The sequence below is a fragment of the Marmota marmota genome, unplaced genomic scaffold (genome assembly GCF_001458135.2).
Source record: "Marmota marmota marmota unplaced genomic scaffold, marMar, whole genome shotgun sequence".
Taxonomy (NCBI): Eukaryota; Metazoa; Chordata; class Mammalia; order Rodentia; family Sciuridae; genus Marmota; species Marmota marmota.
Window position 1 is genome coordinate 14,294,924 of NW_026000272.1, and position 22,934 is coordinate 14,317,857.

Consider the following 22,934-nt stretch of genomic DNA (forward strand, 5'->3'; position numbering starts at 1 on the left):
TTCTAAGTAATATTTGAGTCAAAGAGTGTCAAGAGACATCAAAAGATATTGAAGTGAATGAAAATGAAATATAGCATATTAAAATTTGACAATTTTCATGTTAAGATTACATCAGTGCTGAGAGAGAAATTTTAAAAATGAAAAGATTCAAACCAATAATCTAAGATTCTATCCAGAGAATAAAAAAATATAACAAACCCAAAGAAAGGAAATAGCAACAACAAAAAAGACACCAATGAAACTGAACAAAAGAAAAATGATAAAATTAAGACACAAAATAGCTGTTTCTTTGATAAGACCAATTAAAGGGACAATCCTCTAATGAGACTGACAAAAAAGACATGAGACTCTATTATCAATACCATGAATGAAATAAGTGATATCCTCATAGAACCACATACCAAAAGAATAGTAAAGGATTACTAAGAACTATCCTCTATACTTAAATGTGACAATTTAGATGAAATGGTCAAATTCCACAGAAGCACAACTAACCATTATTCACCCCCCAAATTGAAAGACATCCTGTGTTCATGAATTTGAAGAATTAATATTGTTAAAGTGCCTACACTACTCAAATAATCTACAGATTCACTGCAATCCCTATCAACACACCAATGACATTCTTCACAGAATTAGAGAAAAATAATCTTAAAAATTTGTACGTAATCCCTTAAATTCCTGAATAGCAAAATGAATCTTAAGCAAAAAGAGCAAAGAATGAATGAGGCATTATGCTATCTGACTTCAAAATATACAACAAAGCTATAGTAATCAAATGAGCATGGTATTGGCATAAAAACAAACCAAAGGAATCTGAATAGAGACCTGCACATAAACTCACACATCTACAGCCAATTGATTTTCCATAAGAGTGCTAGAACATTCACACAGCAGAGAAAAGGCAATCTGTTCAATAAATGGTGCTGGGAAATTTGGATATCCACATGCAGAAGAATGCAACTAGATTCCTTTCATCAGTTATAAACATCAAACCAAAATCTAATTAAAGACTTAAATATGAGATCTGAAACTATGAAACTACTAGTAGAAGATATATGGAAAACACTACAGGACATTGGTATGGGCAAGGAGTTTTTGGACAAGACCCCAAAGCACAAGAACCAAAAGCAAAAAACTAGACAAATAAATGGACAAATACATTAAACTAAAATGTTTTTGCACAGTCAAAATGACAATCAACACAATGAAGACACAACCTGCAGAAGGGGAGGGAGCAAATATTTGCAAATTGTATATCTGACAAGAGGTTGATATCCAGAATATATAAGGAACTGCAAACAAACAGCCCAATTAAAAATGGGCAACAGACCTGATAAACACTTCACAAAAGAGATATAGATGACCAACAGGTATTTGAGAAAATTCCCAACAGCACTAATCATCAGAGAAATGCAAAGCAAAACCACATTGAGATAACACCTCATTGCAGTAAGAATGACTCATGTCAAAAAGACAAGCAATACAAGTGCTGATGAGGATGTGGAGAAAAGGGAACCTTTGCAAATTGTGGGGGGAGAATGTAAATTGTTATAGTCATTTTAAAAAAGAGTATAAAGGTTCCTCAAAAATTTTTCTTTTAAATTAAAATAGAACTACCATATGATCCAGCAATCTTACTACTGGATATACATCTAAAGGAAATGAAATCAATATATTGAAGAGACACCTGCACTCCCATGTTTATTGCAGCAGTATTCACAGTTGCCAAGAAATCAAAAGTTACTTACATGTCCATCAACTGATGAATAGATAAAAAAATGAATCTGGAATTCCTGAAGATGGCAAAGTAAAGGAGGTTGCTTTCCAAGCTGCTCCATGGCATGAGACCAGGAAAACAGGTAAACAGATTCTCAGTGAGGTAAGTGAGAGGGATTATACTGGGATTTAGACAGTAGACTCCCAGAACAGCTTAGGGACTTAGAAGGTTAGATATAATAAAATAGAAGAAGAAAACCCACCACTGGCAGCAGTGGCCACCAGAGCTGATCCACCACAGGTAAAGCAGGGAGGGAGACTAAGAGAACCTGCATTTCAGGTGACATGTTGGCATGTGTTGATACAGAAAAAAGAGATCAAGGACACTGCCTGACTGATCCAGAGAGTGAGCTAAACCATATGCTGGTGCAGGAAAGATGCTCCTTATCTCCTGGCTGTCCATGGAGATGAGGCAGATGTCATTTTTCCCACCATGCTATGGTAGCTGGTGGTTATGGGAACAAGTCCAGGAGCCCAGGCCTGTGTCATCCAAGCTGGGTCCAAGAATCAGACTGGGCCGATGCCTACCACATGATTCACAGTGTGCACAGTTGACCAGGATAAATTCAGGACTGGAAAGTGTTTTACCCAGGAAAATACAGGTCATTGAGACTTGAGAGATCCCAGGTCCTTTCCACCCTTTGGGTTTGGTGGCTAGCTGGAATGGGCTGAGAATTCGATCAAGCAGGTAGGTATGCTTGGGGACCGGACCCAGGAGACCAGGAAGGACGGCATCCACAGGTGGCAGAGGGGATGAAAGATTACCTACTCTGCCACACAAATGGAACCTAGTGGGGACTCCTGGGACCAGGATCCCAGAATGGGTTTCTATCCTCATATCCGATAAAGTAGACTTCAAGCCAAAGTTAATCAGAAGGGACAAAGAAGGTCATTTCATACTGCTTAAGGGAATTATACATCAATAAGATAAAACAGTCATAAATATTTATGCCCCTACATACATCAAACAAACTCTAGTGAATATCAAGAATCTAAGAGACCACAACACAATAATACTGGGTGACTTTAACACCCCTCTCTCATCCCTGGATGGATCTTTGAAACAAAAACTAAATAAAGAAGCTATACAACCAAAATATAATTAATGATTTAGATTTAACAGACATATATAAAATATTTCATGCATCAATGACTGAATACACTTTCTTCTTAGGAGTGCCTGGATCATTTTCTAAAATAGACCACATCTTAGGCCACAAAGCAACTCTTAGCAAATACAAAAAATAGGGATAATACCTTGCATTCTATCAGATTGTAATGGAAAAAATTAGAAATCAATGACAAAGTTAAAAAGGTTAAATGAGAACTCTGATATGTAGAAGCTCACCCACAACAAGGGGATAAAAATAGAAGTTCACTGGATTAGACAAAGGGGAATTAAGGGAAGGGAAGGGTGATAGGAATAGGAAAGACAGAGGAAGGAATCTGACACAGCTTTCCTATGTATATATATGAATACATCAAAGTGAATCTCAACATTGTGTATATTGACAAGACTGGGATACTAATTAGAATAAGATATATTACATGTTCGTATGAATATATCAAAATAGATTCTACTGTCATGTGTAACTAAAAAGAACAAAAATATGTGGTACTTCGACACAATGGAATATTATTCATTCCTGAAAAAGAATGAAATCCTGTTATGCTAAATGAAATAAACCAGGCACAGAATGCCAAGTATGATATAATCTCCCTCATGTGGAATCTAAATGTTGACTTCATAGAAGTTGAGAGTAGAATGGTAGTTTCAAGACACTTGGGAAAGCAAGGGCGGGGGGGATAGAGAGCTGGGGAGAAATCGATCAACAGGTACCAAGTTATAGTGAGAGTAAGAAGCTGTGCTGTGCTATTGCACAGTAGGGTGAATACAGATAACTATAATGTACTATATATTTCAAAAAGTTAGAAGAAAGGATTTTGAATGTGTTTTACCAAAAAGAAATAATAAATGTCTGAGGACATGTTTGCCCTGATTTATACAATATACAATGCATACATGCATGGAAACATCACATAATGCCCCAAATTATGTATTATTTTTGTTTTTATTTATCAGTCATATAAGTAGACTATAAAAACAAAATAAAGTGCATGGGATGATATGTGTAGGTTACATGTACTTTACTACTATACACCAGGGACTTGAGTATCTATAGATTTTAGTATTTGTGTGTGTGTTGGGGGGTGGGGGATAGTGAAAGATGCTTGTATCATTCAATACCTAAACCAAAACAATACAAAATAATAAAGAAAACTATAGACTAGTATCTCTCATGAATATAAATACAAAAATACTTAATAAAAATGTAACCAAATAGAACTCAATAAGATTTAAAAGAATGATATGCCATGACCAATGGGGTTTATTTCAGGAATACAAATCTGGTTCAATATTCCAAAACCAATCAGTATAATCACGTGGTCATGTTAATTGATAAATAAAAGACATTTGAAAGAACTTCAACACTTATTCGTGATTTTAAAAAAAATATTTATTTTTTAGTTGTAGTTGGACACAGTACCTTTATTTATTTATTCTTTTTTTTAAAGAGAGAGAGAGAGAGAGAGAGAGAGAGAGAGAGAGAGAATCTTTTTTGTAGATGGACACAACACAATGCCTTTATTTTTATGTGGTGCTGAGAATGGAACCCAGGTCCCGCCTGTGCTAGGCGAGCACTCTACCGCTGAGCCACAATCCCAGCCCTATTTATTTATTCTTCTGTGGTGCTGAGGATTGAACCCAGGGCTTCATGCAGGCTAGGCAAGCACTCCACTGCTAAGCCACAACCCCAGCCCCCTTATTCATGATTTTTAAAACTCAAAAAATAAGACTGGAGGTTAACATCTACAACCTGATTACGAGCATTTACAAAAACATATTTCACAATGAACAAAATGAATGCTTTCCCCCATAAGACTGGGAACAAGGCGTGGCTGCCTGTTCTTACCATTGCTATTTCAGAGTTCAATACAGCAAGAAAAGGAAATAAATGGTAAATAGATCAGATGGGATGAGGTAAAATTGTCTCCATTTGCAGATGACATGAATGTCTCCATAGAAAACTCCCAGGGATCTACAAAATGCTCCTACAACTTGAAAGTGAGTTAAGGGAGGTTCCAGGATACAATATACACATTAAAAAGTCAATTGCATTTCTATATACCACAAATGAACATGTGGATGCCAACATTCAAAATACAATACCATTTGTAAGCGCTCAAAAAACTGAAATACTTTGATGCAAATCTAACAAAATATGCACGGTACCTGAATGCCAAACACTGCTCAAAGAAGATCCACGTCAATCTTTGCAAGCCACATATCTGACCACAGACTGATATCTCCATCATATGGAGATCTCTACAAACTCTGCACTAATGAAAGCAAACTACCCAAGTAAATATAAGCAAAAGTCAGTTCACCAAATAGGATATATAGATGGTATATAAACATATTATAGAGATGATCAATATAATTAGCCATTAGAAAAATGCAAATTAAAATCACAATTTGTATCAACATACACCTATTGGAATGGCTTAAAACAACAAGAAATAAGTAAATAAATTACCACCAACAAAGTTTGGTGAGGATGCAGAGAAATTGGATCATTCATACACTGATCATGGAAATATAATCTGGTAGAGGTGCTTTGAAAACACTTAGGCAGTTTCTTAAATAACAAACATACAACTACCATTAGATTGTAGTCCTGCATATTTATGCTGTAGAAATAAAGATGCTCAAGTTCACAGAAAAACTGTACATAAATGTTTATAGTAGCTTCATTCACCACAACACTTCATTCAAAAGTGTAGACAGCTAAGATGCCCTTCAATGGCTACTATACAAAATGTGATATACCCATGACATGATTTATTATTCAGCATTAAAAAGAAACAAACTACTGGTTCATGTAATAACCTGGATTAATCTCTAGAAAATAATGTTGAGTGAAAAAAATCCAGTCCTATAAGATCACATACTAACTGATTCTATTTATATACCATTCTTGATATGATAAAATTATAGCAATGTAGAATATATTAGTGGTTGCCAGTAGTTAAGGAGGGGTGGGGACAAGAGGAAGGGTAGAACTACAAAAGGGCCACATGAGGGCGCCTTGTGGTGATGAAAATGTTCTGCATCTTGACTTTATCAATGCAGTATCATGGTTGTGATAATGTACTATAGTTTTGCAAGTAATCTAATTGGAAAATCTGGGTAAAGAATATATGAGGGTCTTTATATAATTTAAGTTATTTTTAAAATTGTTTTAAAACCATGAAATATTTACTATCTTAACCATTTTAAGTATACAATTCAGTAGGGTTAACTATTTTCACACTGTTGTGCAACAGATCTGTAGAGTTTTTATATCTTACAAAACTGAAACCCTACACCCACTGAACAACTCCTCATTCCTCCCTCTCCAGCCTGTTTTTAAGAATGTGATACCTCATATAAGTGGAATCACACAGTATGTCTTTTTGTGAATGTCATTTTGCATAAGTTCATCCAGGTTCATCTATGTTGTAGCATGTGATTTATTTTTCCTTTTTCAAATTTGAATAATAGGCCATTGTATGTATACATCAAATTTTCTTTCTTTCTGTGCTGGGGATCAAAGGCACAGCCTCTGTTTGTGCTCTACCTCTAAGCTACACTACATCCCCAGCCCACCATATTTCCTTTATCCATTCATCCATCAACAGACACTTGGGTTGCTTCCACTTCCTGGCTATTGTGAATAATGATGCAATGAATGCAGATGAATAACTGTATCTTCAAAATCCTGGATTAAATCTTTTTTGGATATATACCCAGAAATAGGAATTCTACATCATATGATAATTCTATTTTTAATAGTCTGAGGAATCTACCTACTGTTGTCCATAATAGTTCTGTCATTTTACATTCCTAGGGACAGTGCACAAGGATTCTAATTTCTCCACATCCTCACCAGCACTTTTTTTTAATCATAGTAACTTTAATGAGGTAATAGCTTATGGTAGCTTTTATTTGTATTTCTCCAGTGATTAATGATGTTGAGTGCTTTTTCATATGCTTGTTGGCCATTTGTATACATCTTTGTAGAAATGCCTATTTTTCATTGGGATATTTGTTGTTCTTATTGTTGAGCTGTAGGAGTTCTTTATATAGTTTGGATATTAAACCCTTATGAGATATATGATTTGCAAATATTTCCCCATTCCATAGGCTACCTTTTCAAAGTATTGATTGTGTCCTTTGATATAGAGTTTTTAGAGGAAACTTTTGGAAGTGATGGATAGGTTTACATCATAAACTGTGGTATGGTTTCATGGTTGTACACCTATCTCCAAACTCATCAAGTTGTATACTTTAAATACGCACAGCTTTTGTATGTCAATCAACAATCAATAGCATGGATCAAAAAAGTATGCTTAAAAATAGAAAAAAATACAATTAACAGTTAACAGTGTAAGTGAAGATTAACTGGTCTAATCTCTTTAATAATGGAAACTTAAGAAAAAGGAAAAATGAATATAAAAGATAGATTATCTTATTGGCAGTTTTATGCATCTCCAAGACATAACCTACATTTTGAATTACTGACAACAACTCTTGGAAAGAAGTTTTTTTTTTTTTTTTTTTTTTCAGATTGGACTAAGAAATAATGTCGCTAGACTGTGCAAAACAATCATGCTACTATATTTATGATGACCCATTCTTAAACTTCTTAACATTTTAAAGTACTACTTTTTCAGTACTCAATGTGTACTATTTATAGTATGTAAAGTCTTATACTTGTAATGATCAAACTTAGTAAAGATTTGACCCTTTGTATAAAAACTTTATAACGATTGATCCTTTTCACAAAATTGAAAAATCCCACCAAACAAAATTTCTTACAACTTTATGACTAAACAGACACCATGAAGTGTCTATAACTCTAAATAGATATAGCTCTTCAAATGAGAAAAAAAATCTCCACACATTTTCATTAGTCTCTGAGTAACAAGTGCTTGAAAAATTTCAGAACTTTTCCATGGAAACCATAGCTCTATAACCACAGTGACTGCAGAATTCACTCTTGTTATCTAACTTCCTGCCTTGCCTAAAACAGAGACCTCAAGAGCACTTAATATTCTGAGGAGAAAGAGGTGTAAGCCAATACCCTAAAGGAAGCCCATTTTTTTTCATTTATTAATTTACTATCAAATACATATTTTACTGATGGACTTGAATTATACACAATAATATGAATCATTATGCCATTATTTGTACATGCACATAACATAATTTGATAAATTTCATTCCTGTGTACCTTTCTTTTCTGTTCCCTCCACCCTCCCCCTCATCCACTAGCTCTACTGTATGAATTCCCCTTCTATTTCTATTATTATTATTATTTTAATTGGCACATTGTAATTATATATAAAACTTCATTCATTGTGATATATTTGTACATGGACAAAGTGTAATTTGTTCAATTTCATTCTCCAGTACTTCCCATTCCCTCCCTTTCTCCCTCCCTATTGATTCCCTTCTTCAACTCTCCTGGTCTCTCCTCTATTTTCAGTAGATCATTCTTTTTACTCCTTTTCTTTCTTTCTTCCTCTCACCTCTACCCCTCCCACACCTAGCTTCCACATATGAGAAAAACATTTGACCCTTAACTTTCTGAGTCTGGCTTTATTTCAACCAGCATGATGTTTTCCAGTTTCATCCACTTGTCAGCAATTAACATAAGTTAGTTCTTTATGGCTCAGTAAAACTCCATTGTGTATATATACCACATATATATGCCACTTTTTCTCAATGCATTTATCTGTTGAGAGGCACTTTTCCATTTTTGGCTATTGAGAATTGTGCTGCTATAAATATTGTTGTGGATGTATCCCTGCAGTATGCTGATTTTAGATCTTGTGGTATATATACCGAGGAGTGGGATAACTATGTCATATGGTGGCTCAGTCCTAGTCTTTTGAGTAACCTCCTTACCGATTTCCAGAGTGGTTGTACTAATTTGCAACCCTACCCCACATCCTTGCCAGCAATTACTATTTTGTGTTCATGATGATTGCCATTCTGACTATAGTGAGAAGAAATTTCAGGGTAGTTTCCATTTGTATTTCCTTGATTGCTAAAGATGTTGAACATTTTTTCATATATTTGTTGGCCATTTGTAGTTCTTCTCCAAAATGTCTGTTTAGGTCATTTGCCCATTTATTTATTGGGTTATTTGATTTCCATTGTTAAGGTTTTCTTAATTCTTTATATATTCTTTATATTATAGTATATATAGTTCATATTCTTTATATATATTCTAGATACTGATCCCCTGGAGGAATAGTATCTGGCAAACACTTTCTCCCGATCTGTAGGCTCTCTCCTGACCCTCTTAATCTTTTCCTTTACTGTGTGGAAGCTTTTTAATTTGATGCTATCCTACATAGTGAATCTGGTTTTGTTTTGGTTTTTTTCTTGAGCTTTAGGAGTCTTACTAAGGAAGTCAGTGCCTGGGCCAATTTGACAGAGGGTTGACCCTGTGTTTTCTTCTAGCAATTGTAGTGTTTCTATTCTAATTCCTTTGTCTTCAATCCACTTTGAGTTGGCTTTTGTGAAGAGTGAGAGATAGGGATCTAGTTTCATTCTTATACATGTGAATATCCAGTTTTCCAGCACTATTGTTAAAAATATCCAGCACTATTGTTAAAAAAGCTATGTTTTTTCCAACATATGCTGTTGGTACCTTTCTTTTTGAGTATCAAATGACTATCTAGTCGATTTGTCCTGTGTCTTCTATTCTATTCCATTGGCCTTTATATCGGTTTTGATGCCAGACCATGCTGTTTTTGTTACTATAGCTCTGTAGTGTAATTTGAGATCAGGTATTATGATGCATCCAGCACCATTTTCTTACTCAGGAATTGAAAACCCTATTTTCTGAAGAAAACTACCAATTCTTAGAAGGTCAACCACAATAAAACCCTTATTTTTTGGCCCAAACCTGTTTACAAAAAAGGCCAGGTACATTTTAAAAATGAAGAGGGGGATTTCATTGGGGCTTGCTACCTTAAGAACAGCATAATAATCACACAGCAGAGGTCAGGTATCTCTTCTATTTGATGTACAATCAATAAAAAGAAAAAAACATCCAGAAAATATGCAAATTCTATCCTTTCAAATCAATTTTTATACTTTTATTTATTCTGGTATCAAGTATTATCTGGTTAATTTGAAATACTTAATTCATATCTACTTTTTGCTGTATTTTAAAGATGATTAAATGACATATTTTACTTACCTAAAAGAGGAAGTAAAACTGGGTAGTTGTAAGGCATCACAAAGAGGTTCACACAAGTTAAAGTTGTACTGGCTTTTAAATAACCAAATGGATATCCAAGTTCATTGTATTTTCCACTACTAGTAACAAATACCTAAAAGAACATGAATTAATGTACAGTTAGTACAATAATGATTTTATGTAAAGCCAAACTCATAGCAACATTTCATGGCAACATCTGTGGTACAGTTTAATTCAAGTTTAAAAATAGTATAGTGCTTTTAGCCTTATGGTTAAGTCATAATATATGACACTAAATATGAATGTTTAGATTATAATTTTTCCATATATTACATTAAGAAATGAAACAATGGGCAGGGGTTGTAGCTCAGCAGTAGAGTGCTCGCTTTGCATCTGTGAGGCCCTAGGTTCAATCCTCAGGACCACATAAAAAATAAATAAAAATAAAAATATCATGTCCATCTACAACTAAAAAAGAATTTAAAAAAATAAAAAGAAAAAAATGAAACAAAACTATGCAATAACCATTCAGAGACCACAGGCCACATCAACAATATACAAATATTTACTTGATTAGTACAACGGAAAATAAGGCTGAAATACTATTAAATGATAATAGCCATTAAAACAAATTAACTACTCAAAAGAACAAGTAGTGATTAGGGTAGACTTCTAGGAAAATGGAACATGGTTCCATGCCTAAAGCAGCAACTACAAAAACAAAGCCCATTTAAAAGATGTGTGAACAGTCCTCATATGTACTACTATTAACTTGCTCTATTTCCCTTCACTGTACCATTCCGCTACCCATGTATTCACTTTTCACTTGATAAGCATTTTTTTAGTAACCTACTATAAGGCAGGCACTGTTGCAGATAATTATGAGGCATCAAGGAGATGCTTTGATTCAATCTGGAAGGCATTTTTTCCTATAAGGTACACTGCTAGAGCAAACATTCAATAAAGATTAAAACATTAATCTTATCCTACATGACTATCTTCTTATTCCTTATTGATATCTTTGTGATATATATTATCATCCCCTGTACACTTCATTGTGCTGTGCCAGAGTCCTCTAGCTACTATGCTTTCTGTATTCCATGTTCATATTCTTTGGTCCAAATCAGGACACCAGTATATACTTGTAGTGACACCAAGTTTTTTTTCCAAAGTCCTTTGGCAGGATCACTTAAGACAAAGTCAAAACCTGATGTTAGTAACATCCATTTATCTTGCTAGCTCTTGGTACCAGCAATATCACCTACCAGTTCACTAAATTCTTGTTTTATTTAGTAATTACAAAGAATATATCTTTTTCCATGTGACTTAAAGCTCCACAAAGCATGAGCTGTGCTAAATCACAATTCAAGATTTTGTGTTATGTTTTGAACCTCAATATAAATGTACAACTGTAATTAACCATGCTAGATTTTATTCCCTGTGTGTGTATACATTAGAAGAAGGGGAAAATTCATCATGAAAGAAAAAAAATTATATACACATAGCAGTCAGGGGCCAGACCAGTGATTACCATGAAAGGAAAAGCACTGTTTTGGGGTTCTTTCTCTTCTACCCTTACTTTCTCCATCCCTTTCTTTCCTTTGTATAAAACCCTTAACTTTTTCTAAATTTATTATCACTCACAAATTTAGATTGCTAGAAGAAAACAGGGTCTTTAGAGGCTATTTCAGAGAAAGTAGGTGCCCAGTACAAGGCCACATAGTTGGTGGCAGAGCTAGGGTTAGAATCCACTCTCACGATGGTTTTGCCAAACATCCTGGCTCCTGATTTATTTTATTCTTTTTCACTCCTAATAATTCATCACATTAAAAATACTCTAAAACAAAGTAACATAACATCAGGATAAAGGACTAAGGTATATTTGAGGTGCTGTGCAATAATGAATACTGGATATCTTAAGTTTCATGGGAGAAGGTGTACAAGGAATGTACTATATAGAAAAAATGTTTTATTTTAAGGGAAAAGTGTCATTTGTAACTTTATTTGCATTTGTTGCAAAAATGCTTTACAACCTATGAATTCAAGCTTCACATATTTATTTTAAGCAATCTATTATCCATATCTCTACCTTTCTAACATTTTGGAGGATAAATTATAAGTGTATGATTAAATGGATGTTTATAAAGTGGATGTATATATGCAAACAGCACCCAGGTAAAGAAACATAATACAACTAGAAACATCCTCCTGTCCTTTTCCAGTTACTACCCTGCTGCCCCCAACAAGAACCACTATCCTGACTTATAACAGAGTAAGGCAATTTTAACTCTTTTTGAACATTAAGTGGAATTATATAATAATATGTAATAATTTTTGTCTGGCTTCTTTTGCTCAATATTATGTTTCTGATATTGTTCTGTTTCTTGCACTCTTAAATCTTTGCTTCAACCCTGTTCCCTTTTTGCTGTTTTAAGCATCTTGGTGAATTCAGTAAGCTTACAGACAGAGAACTAGTAATAATAATGTCATATTTTAGGATGAAACAGATGGAAATCTGAAAGTGCTCTTGCACCAACGGAACTTAAAAATCAGTGATTGCTATATGGCCCTGTAATTTAGAAATAGAACAAACATCTTTACAGTGCAGAATTTTTGTTGAATACAAATAAAAAGAGTATATGACTACTATGTCCAGATTTTTACAAATCAAACTCCACAGGTGACTATTAACCAATCAGCAAGTCTTTCCAACTGAACCATAATATTCAGAAGAGCCAGAGTATGATATCTGTCTCATCCACACAAAATCCCAAAACATACAGTGTGGTTTGTATTATAAGAAGAGTTTATTATATTATACTAATATAGTCTTATGGTTTTCTGCCCCAAATATCCTGCACTTCTAATCTTTCAAGTTCAAACCAAGAGCTGAAAACTTCATTTCAACTGCAGAGGCCATACCATAATAGAATTACAATCTTTAAGTTAGGGTTTTTTAACCTGGGGTTCATGGATAAGCTTTAGGGCCGCCTGAAGTTTTCAAATATATAGATTTCATCATATTATATGGCCTTAAATGGCAATGTACAGAAGGCTAATGATTCATATCAGTCTAAAATTATTGGGTTGGTTCTATTGCCTATTTGTTAGCATTTCAGAGAAAAAAAAACTTAGTCTAATATTTCCAGATTAACCTTTGAAACTTCTTAAGACAATTCCCATATCTCAGAGTGGTTAAAGACATTTGGCTAATTGACAAGGATAAATACCTGCCAGCAGGTATGGGGAGATTTTCGTTCCAAGATGTACTGAGTCAAGGGAGAGGGTTCAAGTTCATATTTGTCGAAGGGCAGTTTGTCTATTACCATTGGCTCACAGTCTATACAGGAGAACCTCACAACAGGATGAGATGTTCGTGGAGGCTTAAAAAATTTAAAAATAAGAAGAAAACATTAAAAAAAAGAAGAAGAAAACATGATCAGATATCAAGCAAGCTTACATTTCTGACAATTCTTCAAGCCCTTTTATATTCTATTACCCATCACTGAAATATAAACTAGTGTTTTGAGAAAACACTACATGTGGACATGAGCAAAAAGCTACAAGATCTATAGGAATCATCAGAGGCTTCTACAGCGGGAGGGGACTCAGATTCTTTATCTCTACCACCTACTTAGCACTGGGAAGAAGAAAGGTATATTACAACACTCATAACTAGAATTTTAGTGAAGTAAAAACCCAGCTTTAAATATGTTTAAGCCATTATGATCCATAGGATAAACCCTTAATTACATTTACAACCTCTAAGCATTGCTTGCTCTTCATTTCTTTGTGTCATGAGGTTAGATAATCCAGATACCACTGGGGAAGAAAAAAATCTATGAAACTTTCTAATGAGGTAATTAAGGGCAAAGCTACAGCCAATTATAAGCAAAATTCAAAACAGCAAAGATACGAGAAAGGGCAAGATAGCGACCGAAAAGGAGCCAGTTGCAACTAGAGGGTCCAGGTGGAGTTCTGTAGTATTGCTCATGTCCACATACTTGCCTCAAATAGCTAGAGCTGTGTATGATTTTGGTAGGGTTGCAAAGGCCTGTGTGACTGGGGTAGCCCAGCAGGTTTAATGGAGAAGTCATGATATTTTGGTTTAACTTGTATGACTAGAAAGCACCAGAGAGAGAAAAGGGGACAGCAAGGGCACAGAGATCTGGAAGGTTAACAGAAATACAATAAAATACTAATACCCTTTATAAAAAGGAAAAATACATTCATTTGCTCCTATCATTTACAATCCTACAAGATGTTTGAGGGTTGAGAAAAATAGCCCTCAAATGAGTTTTAAATTAAATTTAATGTTTTTGGTAGTGGGGATTGAATCTTCTTTCTTCATCCTCCCTCACAAGTCACTTATATTAAGGAAGTGAGTCATCACTCCCAGCTCCAATGAGCTTTTAAAGATAGAAGAATGGAAACACAATTTAACTGCAGATTATTTGGAAGTTCTTTTATTCTAGATTTTCCTGAGTTCAGTTTCAATTCATCTTATGAAACATTTGAGTTCCTAGATTTGTAAAAGGGCAATAAAGATATGAGTGAAGCCCTATCATTAGCAACTATGAGTAAATTTGCCACTGAAACATTCACTTGGGTGTTTGAAGTAGCTGAGATTTAACACATGTGCCTCCTTGGAGCACCAGGGTGAGGAGGGAGACACTTACTCTCACTCAGAGCAAGGACCAAAGAGCTCTTTAGTTTTACAAGCAAACCTTCCATGGATACTCCTGAAAAAAAATGCAGGGGCTTCAAAATAGTAATCTAGGAGAAAATGAAGTTTTCTAGGAATTTCTAGAATTTATAATACAGATAAGCTGAACAAGGAAGGTGTTAAACTAGAGTAACAGTATGTTTGTGTCCCCCCCATCCACTCCTCAGCCCAAACAAGAGTCATTACTCAGGCTTTCTTACACTGGGGGCTGGGGAGAGAGTATACTTCACAGTCTTCCTCATTATAGACCATCCACTTGGTACTAGGAATAACAATAGTATCAAGCCCTATTATACCAATTGAAGTGATCAAAAAGACAAGTCTTAAATATCATTTAAAAATATTACTTAATTATTCATCACTTAAAAGTGCACTGCTACAGAACAGAAGATCATTGATTTAAAAAGATTCTGGCACTGAAAAAATAAAAATGATGAAAGTAGGTCTACCACATTCCAGTAGGGATTAAGGACTCCTTTAGTAGAACTTTGAAGATACTTTGAATATGCTTCTAGAACCTATATAAGGTGTAAACTACGTTCAAAATTTCCTGAGGCTATTAGACATTTTAATTACAAGTAAATCAAGTCAGCCCCTCTAAAATGAAAACCAAGTCACAGATTTTGACAATATTAAAAACAATAATGCTTTAACATCCAAAGAGGGCAGTTTAAGCAGCAAAGGCAAATGAAAGAATGGAAAGCGCCAGAAAATAAAGGAAGCCCTTCTCTCTTGCTTTAAGGCACAAGCTACACATTCAGGAAGAGACAGAAGGCAAAGGAGAAAAGGTCCATTTGGGGGCTAGGGTTGTGGTTCAGTGGCAGAGTGATTGCCTTGCACATGTGAGGCACTGGGTTCAATCCTCAGTACCACATAAAAATAAATAAAAAATAAAGGTATTAAAAAATAGATCCATTTGCCTGTGGTACAGCTCAAAAGTCTCAAAGATATTTTTTAAAAGTTCACTGTAATCAGCAAATTGAAAAATCCACAATGATGTTTACCTTTTTGTTTATGATACTTACTAGTGAAGGTAAATTCTGATCTGGCCAAAAAGATTCTGGAATTGGCCAATGTCCAACAGGAACACCGGTTTTAGAGTTAGGTCGCACATAAATGAGTTTATGACAACTATGCCACGGTTGAGCCGCAAATGAATTGCTTGGCCTTAATGAATCCATAAGTCCATCTAAAAATTAAACAAAAGATAGATGGAGGCATGAATTTATTTTCATAATTGCTGATCGTCTTATACAAATTTTCCAGCTAAAAGCAATGAACAAAGCAAAACAAAAAGCTATTCATGAAAAATGGAAGAAAAGACAATATTACTAAGATTTCCAAATGTCCTCTCTAGCAACTCTTCCTCTAATCCATCCCCTCTAGTTCAACACCTCTGGCTATCCTTCAACTATTATGAGAATATATAGATGTGTGGAAAAATATTATAAAATCAGTTTTAAATTTTATGAGACTTGGACACATAAATTAAACATACCAATACACTATAGTTGTTTTTCAAGAAGTCAATTACTAAATTAAGCAAATGAAATCATTTGTTTCCCAGCAGAGTTTTTATATTTTTGGAATGTGATAAAATAGATCATAAATTCCATTTATATACTCTTTCTATGCTAATTAGATGAAAAAAGTATTCTTTACGGAACAGTTAGAGCTAATGTCCACATAGCAAAATAAAATCTATCCAAATTCACTTGAAGGTAGAAGGCATGCTGAAGATACCATCTATGTGTGTCATTAGGGGTGATAAACAAAAAGCAAATGCATCAAAGTTATTTTGGGTTAATTCACTATTGTTTTCCCACTCACCATTAAAATTCCATGGAAACTGAGCATTGTATGACACTGAGTAACGTGCATGTCCTGAATGAATTTTAATTATTTAAACTAGCCTATTTCATTTGCCCCCACCCAGTAGGTGGAGTGACATAACCTTTTATCCCATGATTCATTAGTCTAAATTATATTTTTTTAAAATATGTTTTAATGATTTAAGTCTCATTTTTCTTAAATTACATCCATTTGATTTTCTTATTTCAGTATTACTTTAACAAGTAATTACTTCAGATCAGATTTTCTGGGGTCCCTTGTGTTCTAGGGAGAACATATAATGGCTTCAGAGGACCCCTGTGAAATTGAGATCACAATTCTGGGGATGTGCATTTTCCTAAGAAAGGAGTTCTTTGCTTTCATCAGAGTGTGAAAGGTTAAGAACTCTGGTCAAAGGGGAACTGGAGCTAGAAAGAAAATGTGAGCCATTTATATGACATCAATTCCCACTAGGATTTCCACATGAAAGTTTTCAGTTCACATCAAAGTAGTAAACACAAAATTATGGCCTGGGCAGTCAGTTGCTAGCAATATAGCACGCCCTTCCAATATGATTGATTTAAAATAGGCTGAGAGGCCTCAGTATTCTATGGAAGCTATTTTTAATTTCAGAGTTCAAGAAACTCCTAAAATTACACATAAAGTTGTGTTTGATATATATACACAATGGAGTAATACTCAGCCTGAAGAATGAGATTATGGCATTTGCAGGTAGATGGATGAAACTGGTGAGTATCATGCTAAGTGAAACAAGCCAGTCCCAAAAAGTTAAAGGTGGAATGTTTTCTCAGATATGCAGAAGCTAATCCAAAATAAGGAGGAGGGAGTTTAAAAGAAAGAGAGAGAGAGAGAGAAATGAAAAAAAGGGAGAGAGAATTTCATTAACATAGAGGAACAATCTGTAGAGTAGATGAAGAGGATCGAGGAGGAGGAAGGAACTGATTTAGGAGGAGGAAGGAACAGGAAAAGGGAAGAACAGTGGAATGAATCTGATCAACCTTTTATATGTGCATGCATGGATGTGGTTCAGTGAGTCTTGGCATCAGGTGTATCCTTAGGACACTAATTAAAAAAAAAAGAAGTAAATGGATTGAAGAGGGATCAGTAGAGGGAGGTGAGTGGGGGATGGGAGGGAGAAATCCTGGTAGAAAAACTTTTTTATGAGCTGTCATTTTTTTGTAGGGAAAAGACTCCACATTTTTCCAACATCTTCTCAAAAGGATCCAAGAACTAAAGAGAAAAAAAGTCAAGAACCACAGAACGGACTACTTCAGATAGAAATGTGTAACTTCCTGTTTTATCCCTTTAGCCTTGGCCAAGGCAATTAAAATGTATGGATCAGATCAGATAAGCACCATGGTTAACAATGGAACCTATATATGCATATGTATATATGTGTTTGAACTGACACATGAGGAAAAATAATAACCTAGATCAGAAGTCTAAGGAAGTCCTGCAATTACTATAGTATGGTTTAGTTCCCTGGTCCCTTTGAAATCCACACGTATTCAATAGTTACAAACATCCATTCACAAAGCATCTAAAGAATGACTATGGCCAACTTCCCCCATGCAAAAGTAGCTTTACTTTTATCTATTTCTAGATGTCAAAACTTTTTGTAAAATCTCATTTGAAAAGGTTCTGCAGTTAAAAAGTGATAAGGAAAATACCAGCATAGGACCTTATGGAATATTATAAGTTCCTAGATAAACATTCACAATCTCTTGTTTCAGTGAGGTTAACTAACAAATATCATAAAGACAGGCACCTTTAAATATAGTGCTCACAATCCCCAAAACAGACTGCTACTGAAGTACCATACCATAGTGAATATCCGGATATTTTGGGAATAGAGAGGTAAATGAATTAGTGTCATCTCCACAGTGGGACCAGGGAATATAAAAGAGGTCAGGAAAAGGAGGAATTTTCTTAGAAACATTCATGTGAAAAATTAAGGTTATTAGAATTTGGCTACCTGATATGCATACATAGGCAATTATTTGAAGGATATTGTAACTATTCGAATGCATATGGATAATAAAAGCTATCTCTATTACTAATTCCTGAATATCTTCTGAATCTCAAGTCATTCTCCTATGAAACACTTAAGGGTTAAAAATAAGTTGATTTACCTTACCTTCTCCAACAGGAAGTGGATCTGGTCCCGTCTTTTCAAAATTAATAACTACACCACTCTGAACTTTTTGAACTAGAGATTCTAAACACTGATTCAACATTCTTTGTGTCCTAACACAGTAGGAGCGACCTATATCAGAGAGAAAAACAAAGTGCACAAGTTTGATAGAACAAAATACTATTTCATGGGCTGGGGTTGTGTCTCAGTGGTAAAGCACTTGCCTAGCATGTATGAGGCACTGGGTTTGATCCTCAGCACCACATATAAACAAATAAAAAATAAAGGTCCATCGACAACTAAAAAAAATATTTTTAAAAAAATACTATTTCATAATACAAGCATTTGAAATCCTAAAATAAAGCTTGGAATGATCATAACTACACTGACTGCAAATATAATACAATGAGCTTAAGCAGTAGAGTTAAAAGGTTTTGAAGGAAAACAAGCCAAGTCTATATATGGCACTATATAGACACTCTGCTGCCCTAATTTCTTCCTTCAGAAATAGGAAATATTGCCAATACCTCCTGTGACTTCACACATCTGTGTGATGGCCGATTCATCTGTGGGTACACTCCCTAGTTGCTCTGGTTCAGTAGAAGCCACTCCAGGCAAACGTAACACCAGGGCAAATAACCTTTGATCCCAACGAAAAGGTTCTTTGGTTAGTTCACTTCCAGGCAGAGGAGAATTTAAAGGAAGATGAAGCTATAAGGCAAAATTTGAAAAGGTTCATCATAACAACCCATATAAAAATGAGGAAAGAGTTAAAAGGTTCACTTTTCTTTCATGGAACTCAATAAAATTAAGCAATCTCTCAAGGATTACCAAGACGGGAGGTTTGTCCAAACTTGATTCTTAACTGGAAATACATGCCTCCCACACAAATAGCTGCATGTTCTCTGCCATGTAAGTGAAATGTAAAAAAAAAAAAAAAAAAAATTAAATCTCACCTCTTCTTGAACGCTAGCAGTACTTGTTAACTTGTTTCCATCTGTGATGGTAATTAAAATAGATGGTTCTAAAAAAAATGGATTTCTTCCCTAAAATACAGTTAAAAAGCATTAGAGCTATATAAAGTAATAAAATTGTATTTCAAGTTTTACATTTGCCCTGCCAATGACCTCTCAAATAAATGATAAAATCTGCTTGGATAAATAAGAAGAAAAGATTAGAGACCAAAATATGTGAGAATCAAAATAACAATACCTCCTGTGGAGAGGTAATACTTGTATAAACTGAGAAATTCTTACAATTCAGAAACTCCCTAATCCCTAATATTCAAAATACTTTTTTTCCTCTCTCTTCTTTTCAAATAATGACAAAATAATGATATTAAAGGGATCATAATGGTAGTATCATCTATATTCATTAATCAATTCACCTGAGTCAAAATCTTGGTAGATTCACTCTGCAACCTTAAGAGTGACTCTGGAGACTATGGGCATTTTTTAGAGTAGAAAAGGACAATGGTAGAAGCAACAAATGCTTTTCAGCCTTCTTATTCTAGACCTTTTTCATCAGACTGGGAGGAGCAAGGTGGATTAAGGACAGAGTTTCTCTCCAACTGTCTTGTTCCAATATTTCTCAGCAATTTATTCATTCCATTCTCTGATGATCTGATGGTAGGTGATTTTAACTATTTTGTCATCAAACAATATACAAGAATCAAACAAGAGGATTTCTTTTTGCAAAGTACATTCTTAAAAGGCATGTGAACCTCTTTTTTGGAGGATGTGAAAAGTAACAGAAATCTTGCTAACCATGCCCAAGTTTGAATTCTTACCCCAAGTCATCAAAATAAATTAGCTGTACTCACTCAAATTTTTTTTACCTGTCCATAATTGTCTATTCCAGATATTAATCTATTGAGATTTAACAAATCAAATGAGGATCTTAGAGCCTGACCAAGAGTAGTCAGTCCAGAAGCCTGAAGATTTTTTAGTTCGCTCATGAATGTTGCGTGATTTTCCTTCCAACCAGCCTGAAAACCAAACATTTACAAAGAAATTCCCGATTATACAATGAACAATATAAAAAGTATGAACAAGAACTAAACAGCAAGTATTGAGCCTCTGTCTGGGAAATTAATCACTCCTTAACCTAATTCTATTTTATATTTTGCCTGCTTGAGTTGAACTAAAGTAAGCAGTTTGAGAAAGATCTGCTAACTTTAATGATCAACAGCAAAAATCTCAAGCAAATATATTCAGTTACTAGGGCAGGAGAGCTTTGACTCAAGAAGTCTATTTTTGTATTTAGGCTCAACCAAACTGACCAAGACACTTCTGTTACCTTATCTTGACACTGAAGAACAAGGAGCAGTTTTTAAACACATTATTCTCAATAGAGACAAATGGTTAGCTACTAAGGGTCTGATCTTCATGAATTTTGCTAGTCAGGATTCTTCCTCCCAAGAAAATTACTTTGACTTTTCAATCAGAGTAAAGGGAATTATAATAGAGCCACACTTCTTGGGAGATAACCCTTCTAGTCTCTCAAGCATTCAGAAAGCACCAACTCTAGAATAAGGGGAAAAAGAAAAGAAACAAAAAGTTTTGGCAAAGGAACAGCATTCTCTAGGCACCCCATGAACAGTAGCAAAGAACCAATGACCTCAGGTCAACAGTCAACATGATTTCATTGACTGGTCTGTAGAAAAAAAGGAAGGAAAGGATGGTGCTGACTGGTCAGGGATGGATATAAAAACAAATCAGTACAAAATGTCAAGAAGAGAAGCCAAAAGAAATAGACCAACAGAAACAGATGCAATTACGAGTAAGTCCCAGGAGTGGAGCAGCAAGGATGACAGCCAATAGCACATCTTGGCAACATGGTGGACCTGAGCATGGTAGTCCTAAAGACAGCAGGGTGATATCCTGAATGCTACAATTATGCCAAGCAGGCCAGTATAGCTGGAGGTAGAAAGCAAGAGCAAATAATACTGAGATGAATTAAATTATTTGGATTTCATATTCAATTGTCCATTATTCATATAACTACAGTACTCTTTTCCAATTTCATGGTCTTTCATAGCACTAGGAAGTATGGAGGCAATATGAAGGCTGAAAGAACAGATGATGAGAGTGAGAGAATAAGCCTGAAGATCATGAGACTCAAGGGGTGGAGGGGGCTACCCAAGGGAAGAGAAGAGAGTTCACAAAAGGATAGGACTTACTGGAGAACCAGGAGTAACCTGATTATCATTGTTCTGGGTACATGGCAGGAGGCACAACAGATCCAATAATTTGGGCTCTGACTTACAGTGATTTTTATACCATGTTTAATAGTTTAGATTGTATCTGTCAGCCCTGGGAAGAGCTTGGTGTTTTTAATTAGGGGAGTAGCATGATCAGATCTGCATTCTAGCCAGATAATTCTGTTGCGAGTTGGAGGCTAAATTGCGGGGTGGAGAGGAGGCTGAAGCTTAGGGCTGGGAAACTGGTTTAGAGACTGTTGCAATAGGGTATGAAAAGAGTAATGAAAGCCTGTCTAGGGCAGTGAGGACAGAGAAGAAGTTGCAGATTAAAGAAGGATTTCAAAAGGTGGAGTTGTACGGATTAGGCAGCTAATTACAGGGATAGGTGAGGGAGAAAGGGTTATACATTAGGTTAGTGTTTCTGGCTTGGGCAAACTTAGGAATGGTAGGGTTCTTTACCAAGAAGCTGCCTTATAAAGTTAACTATTTGGGATGTTACTTCATTTAGCAATCTTCCTTCCACACTGTAACCTTATGGAAATATCTATATTAAGTGTCGAATTCCTAAAGGACCATGTGACAGTTCAGGGTATGACTAAAGAAAAATGGACTATTTGGCTTGACAAAGCCCTAGGATAAGATTTGGGTGTCACTTTATAACTCATCAATATTTTTTAAAAATGTCCTAATTCTTCTTATTCAATCTGTCAGAATAATTACTATTTAAATATTCTTCTGTACTATGATTTTAAAGCATTTTTACATTTTCTGCCATCTGAAACTCTGACATTCTGTTTTTAGGTCAATTCTGATCCTTTGCAATAAACTGGACAATATGAGCAAATTGTAATCCTCCTACCTCATTACTAAAAAGTGTGTGCACTGCATTACCAAAGACAATGAATTTCTTGCTAACGGTCC

The 22,934-nt window shown here is 35.0% G+C and overlaps 1 protein-coding gene across 11 annotated transcripts in view; it reads right to left on the reverse strand.

The window, feature by feature from the left end:
* Positions 1 to 22,934, reverse strand: part of LOC107152541 (integrator complex subunit 6-like) — a 76,297-nt gene that overhangs the window by 35,570 nt on the left and 17,793 nt on the right. For 7 of the 11 annotated variants that reach the window (XM_048797026.1, XM_015498047.2, XM_015498044.2 and 4 more), the window contains exons 3-9: positions 20,649 to 20,798; positions 19,768 to 19,857; positions 19,339 to 19,522; positions 18,815 to 18,943; positions 15,852 to 16,015; positions 13,331 to 13,483; positions 10,101 to 10,233 (exon numbers count right to left, since the gene is read on the reverse strand). In XM_048797026.1, the coding sequence (XP_048652983.1) occupies positions 10,101 to 10,233; positions 13,331 to 13,483; positions 15,852 to 16,015; positions 18,815 to 18,943; positions 19,339 to 19,522; positions 19,768 to 19,857; positions 20,649 to 20,798 (1,003 nt within the window). Of the gene's footprint in view, positions 1 to 10,100; positions 10,234 to 13,330; positions 13,484 to 15,851; positions 16,016 to 18,809; positions 18,944 to 19,338; positions 19,523 to 19,767; positions 19,858 to 20,648; positions 20,799 to 22,934 lie in introns of those variants that run through there. The other 4 variants (XM_015498045.2, XM_048797028.1, XR_001504794.2 and 1 more) reach the window with 4 other exon arrangements.